General features: G+C 46.1%; 1 protein-coding gene across 1 annotated transcript; it reads right to left on the minus strand.

Annotated features, from left to right (window-relative positions):
- Positions 1–3,592: 3,592 nt before the first annotated feature.
- Positions 3,593–8,406, minus strand: NR0B1 (nuclear receptor subfamily 0 group B member 1; the record flags this gene model as incomplete). The annotated part of the gene is made up of 2 exons (XM_080795277.1): positions 3,593–3,940; positions 7,236–8,406. 2 exons carry the CDS (start codon positions 8,404–8,406, stop codon positions 3,696–3,698), a joined length of 1,416 nt encoding a protein of 471 aa, XP_080651403.1. The 3' UTR covers positions 3,593–3,695.
- Between the last annotated feature and the right edge of the window lie 3,530 nt (positions 8,407–11,936).

Consider the following 11,936-nt stretch of genomic DNA (forward strand, 5'->3'; position numbering starts at 1 on the left):
ATTTTGCTAATGAGTTCTTGGAAAAATCAGATTTCTGACCCTTGGGAGCTGATGATTTTCTGGTTCCTGGTGTGCACATTTTTGCCGGGGGCAATTTGGATCCTAAGACAGACAAGGTAAAAAGTGCAGGGGAAAGATTTGTTTGTCACTTGGACTTGGAACACAGGTGCCTGGCCCTACAGGGTCTCAGCTTTGCTGCTGCTGAGGAAAAGCTGCTGGCATTTTTGATTTGCTGACTTCCCAGATGATACTGATACTTCCCTGATACTGCCTACCCTGGGCTGTTTCTGGGCCAGACCTGAGCTGCGCTCGGCTAAAGCAGACACAGGCTCAAGGAACAGATGTCAGACTCTGGGATGGCTGGAAATGTAGGACACCCCTCTATGGGGTTGTAGTTATGAAAATGTGATGGATGCTGGCTAGACCCGCTGGGTCACTTGTGGATGTCTAAGGAAAGGGCTTGTTCTTGAATGAGGCCGTATAAAATGCCAGCTGCAGGAGGACTCCATGTTTCTGATGAGGAGCCTGACTGCCTTCCTAACCTGTGATTCCCGTTGAAAGCTGCACGCTGGCGGAGAGTGACCCTCTGCCCATCTCTGACAGATCACACTCTGGAACCCCTGGGAGGGTGGGATGTGTCACTGCTGTTGCCTGTATTCTGCTTTCCAGATTAGTTGGGATTTGCAACAATGGCTTGACAGCCCGACTCTACCCCATCACCTTTCTTATGTTGTACACACCTTAGTAAGGCACTTCGATCGTTCAGGGCAACTGTCTCCAGAAAGGAATTGATCTTTTCTAGGCTGCTCACTGGAAAAATGATCAGGACAAGAAGTCTGGAGAGAGGAGAGGTTATGTAAACTCATTTAAAAAAATATTGAAAAATCAGGGTTTCACCCTGACCATTTCTTTGCCCTGGCCACTTCCTGAATATGATGTGTCTTGCTGGTTAAGTAGTATGAAAAATGTTGTTCTGTGAAATGCTTGTGTCCCTCTTGCACACAGCCCTTCCAGATGAAATGTCTGGGCAAAAGAAATAGAGAGAAAAATGATTATGAGAAATTGTAAAGCTAGGATTAGTGAGTGCGGCACACTGATGTTGCAACAACAAAACCTTGATACATGGGGAGGCACAGGGGTGGAGGTGGGGCATTAATGATCTTGGATTTCCAGAACTGCTCCCAGAAGCTCTTCCCTCTTCCTGAAGGAAAACCACGCAGCCAGTGCCAGCTTCCCTGAGCCCTTCGGATTCCGGAGGATTGCCAAGCCCAGGCCGCTTGTGGCAATGGGACACTGAGCTGCGGGGTCCTGCCCGGTCCCCGCAGAGTGCCTCCATGAGCCCTCCACACTCAGCAGGTTGTGGACTAGCATTGCTGACAAAACTCTTCGGAACTGACCACATCAGGCACTTCCTCTGAAAGAAACCACTGAGAACCCTGAGGCAGGAGGAACCACACAGGGAAGCCACAATGGGGGCAGCTGTTAGCACATACTGCATGACCAATGCCTGGCCTGCGTGGGGTGCCTGAACTTTGTAAACTCTTTGTTTCTGGGGACACATGTACCCTCAGGGACCGTATTTCTTGGATGTGTGCCCTGACCATCAGGACACTGCCTCAGCCCTAGAAGGCTTAGGGACAGCTTCATTTTACTTGTCAGGCTGTGCTGGGCCAGAGTTGATCCCTCAGGCCCGACTTTAAAAAAATAAAAAGATTCATACATGAAGTTATGAAGGAAGCCCCCTGGCTTTATAAGACAGCGCTTTATGGTTCATGGTCTGTGTTTTAACTGGATAAGTCCAGAACCCCCAAAAGGCATATGTGAACTGTAGGTTGGCCTCATCCTGTTGCATAGTCCTACTGATAATTCTGTAAAGACACCTTGGCCATGGGCCAAGGGAGTGGTTTATGCAGACAAGTTAGCACAGCAAGAGTGAGACAGCTATCCTTAGCATGGCCTCTGAGCAAGGCTGACCCTTGGCTGACATCTGGGAACCTGCCTTTGTGAAGTGTTCCTGCCCTTCCCTAACTCGTAGGAGTGACTCCCTGGGCCTAGAATGTGCAAACAGTGGGGTTTATATCAAGCATTTGCTTTCTTTCTGTGTGTTTGGAATTTTGGTACGTGCTTGGTGAAAGGTGTCTATGTGAGTAGGCCCCAATAAAAAGCCTACACTCTGAGTCTCAAAGAGCCTCCCTGGGCAGAAATATCACATGCTGCTGAATTTTCATTGCTGAGGAAGAGTGTGTTCTGCATGACCCTTCATGAGAGGGGGAGAGCAAAGAGCCCCTTGCACATTCTTCCAGACACTGCTTGTGCCTTCCTCCTTATGATCAGGCTATATTTCCTTACCACATCACTATAATAAGTCTCAGTCCTGAACACAACTGTATGCTGTGTCCCATGAGAGCTTCTAGCAAATCTGAAATGTGTGGTGAACTTGGGATCTCCCATTACAGTCTCCAACAGAAATGTTGTATTTTCTTTTCATATTGTAGATGTTGTAGGTTATTTTGAAATTTCAATTATATTGATGACTGTTTTGAAATGAAGGTAGATATTAGACTTGCCACTAGTTTGTTACTTAATGTATTGATAAGGAAGCATATACAGGATACATTTTAAATTATTTTTAAAATTGGACATTTTTATTATTCTGACATAATTCATGTCTTTTGTAATCCTGAGTATTTTATTTGCTGTATTATTCTGAAAGACTGATTCTGAGATGTCCAGGCACTCACCAGGCTGCCTAAGGGGTCTGCACATAAGTTGAAGACTTCCTGCATTGGGTTACTACCCTGGACTTAGATGTATTAATCACTATGGGCAATTTATTACCTAGAAGTGAATAAACATTTGGTGCCCAAAGCTCTATCCAGGGAGAAGGAAGACCTTGTTCTACATGTTACATGTACTGGGGCAGCAAGAGTCAACAATAAAGTCACTTTATGCGATGCTTCTTCAATGTGATAGTTACATATGTATCTAAATGGTGAGATACCACTAGGGGTTTATATTCATGCTGAGCCTTCTACAAGTACAATGCTCTTTTATACAAGTTTCTTGTTGAACTTTATTATATGAAGTGTCAGACTGAATTTCTGAAAATCTGAGGTCACTTTCAGGTATTTCTGTGATCCCAGATGGCCACTTAAGTTCAGTTGTTCCAAGGACAGTCTTCCATAAGGGAAATGGAAGCAGAAGTGTAGAGCCGAGTCAGCCCTTGCCAACCCTGGCATGCAATAATAATGTCCTGATGCCACCTACAAATATAACTTAATTTCTGTTGATGTTGGCTGGGTTTTTGATATTTTTTGAAGCCCAGCTTAAGCTCTGAAATTTTTTACAATCAAGTTAGTGGTCAATATTGCAACATTATGATTTAATATTACAAATGTGACTTTAGCAGGTTCAGTGGAATCACTAAAGGTAGGATAATAGCTCATTAGAGCAGTAGTCAGCTCTTTCCTTGGAGATGTATGGAGATGTGTTACCTGTGACACATGTGTTTCTCCACCATGAAACGGTATGGAGCAAAGGATTTGCTAATTGTCTACAGCTAAAGTTTTTCTTTAATTGAATACAAAAGTATACGTATAAAAATAAGAAAGTTTATTTGTATTTTTTTTTTAACACTTCTGCCCCTGGTTCCTTTTTCTTACATGGTCAGCTGCACCTGTGTGGCCCCCATGCCTTCATAACTTCGCACAAAGCATCTCCAGTATCATATCATCCATGCTAACCGAACCAATGATGGGCCTGAAGAACAGTTCCACGATGACGTTGGCATTGATGAATCTCAGCAGGAACAGGACACTATTCAGTTCGGTGAGTCTGGCTTGGTGCCTCCTGTGCGTCATCCTGATGTGGTCGATGAGTATCTGCTGAGTTCCCCACTGGAGTCCCTGAATGTACTTCACGCACTGAAGGCCTGGCAGGCCTGGAGGAGCAAAAGGCAGAAGAGTCCCTTTATTGTCAACAGCTCACTCGGCATTCTTAGCTCACTTAAGTATGTCCGTTTGTGCCCCTTCCCACATTAAACAAGAGTTTAAGCTTCCTGCTTAAAAGGGCTTTCTGGGACAAGGATAAAATGCCAAACCAGTTCTAAGTTTTCAGAAGCACTGCTTCTGAGAATGAAGGTTATCGTCACTGTTTGTATCCTCACGTGTAAAAACTGCTGGCCCTGGGCCAGCACATGCTCACTTATTCACTGTGACAGGAGAATATCATTTAATGAATTATGGCTCCAGTTCACTGTAGAAATAGGAAGACATTAAGATTATCTCAAGAAGTGAGCCCTTGACATTTTACCTGTGGGAAACAGGCCATTGTAAAATGACTACAGGTTTTGCCAGATGACAAGTATTTCACCATCTTCCCTTGAATTTCCTACTAATCCCATGATTACCCAGCTGCTGGGTTTAAACTTCACAGCCACAGTGACTCATGAGTCTCATTCTAATTGTTTGCTGACAGGCTGATTTTAGTCTTGAGTCCCATAGTAATTTAAGAGATAACACTAGCCATTTAGCTCATTGTACCATGATTTCTGTGTTGGGAGAGATTTAAAAAAAACTGATTTTAATGAATATTGCAAAAGCATCTTTTAAAAAATACTGAAGAAAGAGGTCTTTAAAAGCACTGTCATACAGGCATTAAAAAGTAAACATGCAAACATCATCAATTTCAAGATGGTTCAAAAGTAACTTTTCAAACAGGGAATGCCTGACTTTCTTGCAGTATTATGTGATAACCCTGGTAAAAGTGAATGAAATACAATGTAGGAAAGATAATGTACCTGTAAATTTTATAAAGACGGTGTTAAGAGGAGGCTGCTTTTAAAAGTCCTTTGATCCTGCATGACAGTAATATTATTGTAAAGTTCTTTAACTTGTATTGAACTCATTAACAATTTACTATGCTGTTTAAGGGACATCAGTGATGATGCAATCACTTTCCTTCCCTTTCTTACAGAATCTAGCAGTGAAGTATTTCATTTATTAATTTTTTAATTTTTTATAAACATATAATGTATTTTTATCCCCAGGTTTACAGGTCTGTGAATCGCCAGGTTTACACACTTAGCAGTGAAGTATTTCAAAAGCACCATGGTGACCAACAGAGTAGCAGGACCAGCCTGCATTCTTTAAAAAAAAAATAGTAATAGTAACAGGCAAGTCATTCCTATCATAGGCAAATAGGTCTGATAAAAGGAGAAGGAAAGTAGGCCATAGGCCATATCTGTGCTCCAGATTTCATTTCTGATTACCCCGCTCCACACATTAATAATCCCCTACTACCTACACTCATTATCCAGACTTGAGATCCCGTTTTATTGTTTGAATTCCATTGATGAGGAGAAGAGGAGGCTTGCATCAATCTCTACCAGGAATTTGACCTCTAGGTCTAGATTCATGGCTCCTTAGAACGCCATCTTGTGAACTCCCCATCCCTTTCCTCTGTTTTCATAACACACCCTCTTTTCCCACTGTCTTGCCCCACCCCCCACAAAAGGCAGGCCCATAAAGTAAATTCAGGAAAGACATAATGTGAAGAGAAGGACTCCACAATAATAAAAATAATGTTTACACATAAACATCAGAGAATACAAAAGGATAAACGTCAAAGAAAGGCCACACGCCTAGCAGGTGCATTTGTGTCTAAAACACACTCAGCTTAGCTGATTAAATTCACAGTGAGAGCATTCAGAGAAGCAGAGAGATGCATGTGTGTGACCAAAGTATGCTAAGCAGAGTGGAGGGGAAGAGGCAAACCAGTGGAATGTAAAGTTCTGGAAGCTGAGCCCCTGCTTTTCTTTTGTATTCCAACAGAACGGGGTCCATGGGAGATGTTTAAGAACACTGGCTGAAGGAGCAAGAAAACACTGTATTCCAAATGATCTTAAGAATCACCTTGGGCACTTACGACAAACGCAGATTTTCAGACTCTGGACCACGGCTACCAAACAGAACCTCCAGGGAGGAGCCTGGTAAGACTTTAAACAAGTGCTCCCTACCCACTATGCACAGGCAAATTTGGAAAACAATGATATAAAGGTGACCTACAATGATCACTGGAATGAGCTGAGGGCTCTAGGTCTTCAAATGTGAGTTCTGAATGAAATATCATCCTATTAAATACTGCTCTATACACTTTGAAAAAATGCAGTCAGGACATAACCGGAGACTTCTGGTATTAGGAGAAAAAAAAAAGGTGTGGAGGGAGCATTTTAAAAAACTATCCCAGCTTAAGGTGCCTGGAAACTTTGTGCCCGCTTGTGACCCTTTTGGAGGGACTCTGGTCAAAGACAATGCTAGTAATGGGACATACTCAAGAAAAGGTGCTGGATGGTCCATGGAGATGTTCTCTCATTATCTGGGTGGACTCTGTGGCACAGTGTCCAGCACCTAACAGACAACCTGAAAGTGTGTCGCAGCAGACATCCCGTGGTGGCAAGGAGACCCATGCTCCATGACTCACTGGCCATTACGGTGGAGGAAAGTCATTTGGGACTAGGCTACCTAATCTGCAGATGGGGTGGAGTGAGGGTGAAGGGCAGAGGGGCTTGATTAGGAGGTCCCTACCTTCTCTGCAAGCTCTAATGGACAGTGCTCCTGCTGGCAGTCCCTAGCGTCTTTTCCCTGCCCCCTTGCTACCCTGATACAGACACTTGGAGAATGACATAGTCCAGCTGCTTAGGACCATAAAAATGATCATTCAGAGGCAGACCCTTGAAAGGCAAAGTCCGGTGTCCTGTATGACAGTGTGTGTGTTGGGGGGATGGTCTAGGACTCCTTAACAAATGTTTCTTATCAACCTGAACAGATTTCCTCCAACAAAAAGTTCTAGTAAATTTCAGAACTCAGTCTCAGAAAGACGTTGCAGAATTTGCAGTGAACACAAACTTTTTTTTTTATATAGTTGTACTACTGGATTTAAAGGACTAGAGAAGGACCAGCCCCGTGCCCGGATGGCACCAACTTTTCCTTAGTAGCAGAAAGAGGTAGAGAGAGAAGTAATAAACCTCGTCAAACAATCCCCCATGCTCTCCGCTGAGTGTCTGGCAGCAGCCCACCCACAAGGAGTGCTTTCTGGAGTTCCCCCAACTCTGCGGAATTACTTGTGATTCTTCGCTGGTGCCCCGACACTCCCCTGACCACCGAAAACTCTTCAGTGCCTGAGTCACTGTTTTTTTCTGAACAGAGAAAAGCCTGTGCCCGAGGCCGCGGCCTTACCCGGATTAAAGAGCACGGTTCCCTTGAGGTAGGCGTACTCCTTGGTACTGATATCCAGGCTCCAGCACTTGGCAAGGAAGCACTTGATGGTTTGGACTTCAGCCGCCGAAGGCAAATGCCCGGCTTCGGGCTGTGATACCAACGGTGGCTGCCGCGGGGGCAGAGGCGGCGGCTCGTCGCCGCCGGTCTCCCGCCGCCTGGTGGTGAGGATCTTCTGCAGCAGACTGGGCTCCGAGGTCTCCACCGTCTCAAAGTTCAGGTGGTCCTGGGCCAGCTCGAGCAGGAGCAGCGACGCCCAGCAGTTGCGCACCAACACCAGCTGCTGATCCAGAGGGAGCACCTGGAAGCAGGGTAAGTACTTGACAAAGCGCAGCGTCTTCAGCAGGCCGGCCGCGGCTGCCTCGCAGACCACCTGTGGACTCCTGAGGGCCACCCGCCGCTGCGCGCCACACGGGGGGTCCCACCAAGGGGCCGCAGGCTGCGTCTCGGGAGCTCCTTGGGTCTCCTTTGCGCTCGTGGGCAAGTGGGGGAAGATGCCGCCCTGGCTCAGGTGGTCTTCCCCGCAAAAGCAGCAGCGGTACAGGAGCGCCACTGCCTGCCCGCCCGGCAGCTCCTCTCTGCCCCCCAGGCCCTGGGCGCCATGGGAGCGGTTCCACCACGCGCTCCCCGGCCGCGCCTCGGGAGCTTCTTGCGCCACGTGCGTCTGCTTTGCGCTCGTGAGCAAGCTATAGAGGATGCTGCCTTGGCGAGGGTGGTCTTCACCGCAAAAGCAGCAGCGGTACATAAGCGCCACGGTCCGCCCCGCAGACAGCTCCTCTCTGCCCACAGGGGGCTCCGAGCCGCAGGAGCAGCCCCAGCACGCGCCCCCCAGCCGCGCCTCGGACGCCTCCGGGGCCGCGTCCGTCTGCTTTGCGCTCGTGAGCATGTTGTAGAGGATGCTGCCCTGCCGCGGGTGGTCTTCGCCGCAAAAGCAGCAGCGGTACACGAGCGTCACTGCCCGCCCACCCGGCAGCCCCTCTCTGCCCACAGGGGGCTCCGAGCCGCAGGAGCAGCCCCAGCACGCGCCCCCCAGCCGCGCCTCGGGCGCCTCCGGGGCCGCGTGCGTCTGCTTCGCGCTCATGAGCATGTTGTAGAGGATGCTGCCTTGCCACTGGTGGTCCTCGCCCGCCATGGCCCTCGGTGCCCGGAACCCAGCTCTGTCCGGTGGCGGCCGCCTGGGATCTATTTATACCAAGCGCGCACGCACGCGCGTCGGCCGTCTCCGCCAGGGCAAGGGCGCAGAGGGGGGCGCGGCGCTGTGCTCCGGTGTGTTCGCCCTTGACCTCAGCGGCTCAAAAGGGACGGATGGTCCTTAAAGGCTGAGAATGGAGGAGGAACGGAGGCACCGGAGCTCTCGAACACTTTCTCCTTTCCTCTCATTGCACCCTTTCCTGCCTCTGGAAGACAGAGCAGAGTGCAGGTAGCAGGTGTTTGGGGCACTGTTCCAACTCTTTCCATTGAAACCTGGCATCTAATTTGCTCCCTAATTGGAAGGGCTGGGGTGCCTAATAAAAGGGGGAAAATCTACTTGTGCCATCTTTGAATACTTTCATTAAGTGATCAAACTTTGTATGACATATTTTGCATATGGGTAGGGAAGTCTGATTTTCATGGAACTTGAGAAGTACAGACCACGGACCAGCGGTATGAGCATTACATGGTAACTTGCTAGAAACGCCTAGTCTCAGTTCCTAGCCAGACCTTCTGACTCTGAATCTGCATTTTAATGCAGCCCCTAGGGAATTTGCATGCACTTTAAATTTTGAAAAGCACTGGTTTAAGGATGCTGTCAAAAGCGTTTTGTTTAATTCAATTGATATTCACGAGCACCCGCTTTATGTATTAAAGAGCATGAGTGACCAGGATGTAAAAGTGGCTAATATGTGGGGATATAATCATCACAAGGGCTAAGAGGTTGCTACAGTGAGAACTTCAGATTCTTCTAGAGGTGCTACCTTGGGTAGTTGTATAATTAACATTTCTTCTCTCACCCCTCCTAACTGAATAATGAAAAACACAGGTTTCAGGAAGCCTGGCTCCTTTGATCCTTACTTACCACACAGCCTCCTTTCTTGTGTTCTGTAGAGAAACCGAGATCCGGGTCCTTCCACATTACCACCTGCCCCCCTTGTGTAACTGTTTCATCAACCAGCGGCTTAACTTCAAAACCACAACCCTTTAGTCCTCAAATTCTTCATCTCTAAAATGGGAGGTTTGTTTAGTGATTTCGTGGGTCCAGGACTGAAGATTAATGTATACCAGCTGGTCTGGGATTATTGTTCTCCTTTTGGAGTTTCTCTGGGACCTCAAATTCTGAGCATAAGAGGAATACCTAGCAGACACTGATTTGCGTTCAACCTGAAATTTTATTCTGTGTGTGAGAGACCCTACCACACGGAGGTTAAGTCTCCACCACTGACACCAGATTGCCTCAATTTTAATTCTGGCCCTGACACTTTGTAACTCTGTGGCCTTGGGTAATGTATTGGTCTCCTACTGGTGCTGTAACAAATCACCACAAATCTAGTGGCTTTAGGCAACACAACTTTATTATGTTACAGTTCTGGAGGCCAGTGGTCTGAAATCAGTTTCACTGGGCTAAAACCAAGGTGACATTCCTTCTGGAAGCTCCAGGGGAGGATCTATTTTCTTGCCTTTTCCGACATCTACAAGCTGCCTGTATTCCTTGGCTCCTGGCCACATCACTCTTACCTCTGTTTCCATCTCCGTTCCCACTCTTTTAAATACCCTTATAATTACACTGGGCAAAGCCACATAATCCAGAATAGTCTCCCCATCTCAAACTTTGTAATTAAATTACATCTGCAAGGTTGCTTACCATGTGAGATAATACAGTCGCATGTTCTGAGTATTAGAATACGGACATCATTGGGGGGACATTATTTAGCTTTTCCCAGGACAGTTCTTTAAGCCACCTGTGCCTCAGTTTCCTTACTTGTAAAGGACAATAGTGGACGTAGTGAGATAATCCTCATACATGAGTTACTCCTGTAAAACATTTGGCTGGTACATGACAAATGGGAGATCTATCAATCTTTACCCCCCCCCACCTTTTAATATCATGTGGGATAACTTAAGGGCTAGGTGATATTAGACCCATATTGCCATTACTCCATCTCTCCTAGGGAAGCCCCTCCTCAGTCTCCACCCAGAAGCTCTTTTTCTTCTGTGTGTCCACATATCTTGGCCCAGACTCAAAACACTGCATGGGTCATCTGGTTTACAACGATAATATATCTTGGAAATGTTATCTTATTGTCCATGTCATCATTCGCCATTTCCCATGTTCAAGCTACTACTTGGGGTACTGCGATTGCTACTTCAAGGATCTTCCTGCTTGATGAGCCCCTGCTATTGGCCTTCCTGAAAAACCTGGCCTACCTCAGTTCCCACCTTAAGTTGCCAGAGAAAGTTATGTTTTATTATGTCATCCTATATTATTTTCTTCCTAACTTTTATGAGACCCCGATATGAGTGATTTCGTTATTTGATGCTCGTTGATTGTCTCCCCCTACTAGTATAAAAGTCCCAAGAAGGTGAGGACTCAGGCACTCTGTGTCCCAGCAACTAGAACAATGTCTGGCATACCATAGGTGCTCAAACATATTTCTTGGCCAACTGTACCTTCAGAAAAGGAGGAGAGGCTATAGCTTGTTCTTTTAGCACAGAGGGCAAGCATTCCCACACAACTATTGCTACACTGACCCTGGAGAGAGGAGAAATTAGCAAGCTCTGGAGGACTGAACTTTCTGGAGGCCTTTTTTTGATACTCAGAGTGTTACAGGCACTGTGGGAAAGTAACAAGAGGACTGAATCAATAGTTAAAAGATGGCTTCAAGTCACTTCAGCCTTCACAGTAGTGAAAGGGGGAAAATTCTGTGAACCTATGTTAACAGGTTCACTGTGTTCTTAGTCATTCAAGGGTTATTATTATTTCTTTCTCCCAATATGGCCCTTGAGAGAAATGTTTGCTGATCTCTTCATTATATTGAAAATATAAAGCAACTGAAGTTTATATTCACCCACTTTTAGAGCATTTAAGCTTATGTTGGGCTTTTTGCCTATGAAATCAGAAAAAGTGCTATAAACTATTTTAATATATGTACCCTAGCCCTCTATAATTCAAGGGTATTTCTTAAACTCTTTATCTTATCAACTTTATTTTTTTTAAAGATTTTCTATTTATTTATTTGACACAGAGAGAGAGAGATTCCAAGTAGGCAGAGAGGCAGGCAGAGAGAGAGGGGGAGGCAGGCTCCCTGCTGATCAGAGAGCCCAATGTGGTCCTCGATCCCAGGACCCTGGGATCATGACCTGAGCTGAAGACAGAGGCTTTAACCCACTGAGCCACCGAGGCGCCCCTCAACTTTATTTTTAAAAAATCCTAGTTTAACCCATTTTTTGTTACTTTAGTCATTCACACCTTGCATGTATTTGATGCCTTTGACTTTGACTTTCAGACATTGTCTCAAACTGAAGCTTCAATACACAATGCTGGGAACCATGAACTTGTAGCATATTGGTTATAATTCCTGTTCTTTCCCAGGAACACAGTCTTATGATTTTCTTCTTCATGTTTTTCTTGAAGTTGTAATCTTCTATTTGCAACTCTGAAGGACTTTACAGGTTCTTTGGATTGAC

Source organism: Martes martes (assembly GCF_963455335.1).
Source record: "Martes martes genome assembly, chromosome: X".
NCBI lineage: Eukaryota > Metazoa > Chordata > Mammalia > Carnivora > Mustelidae > Martes > Martes martes.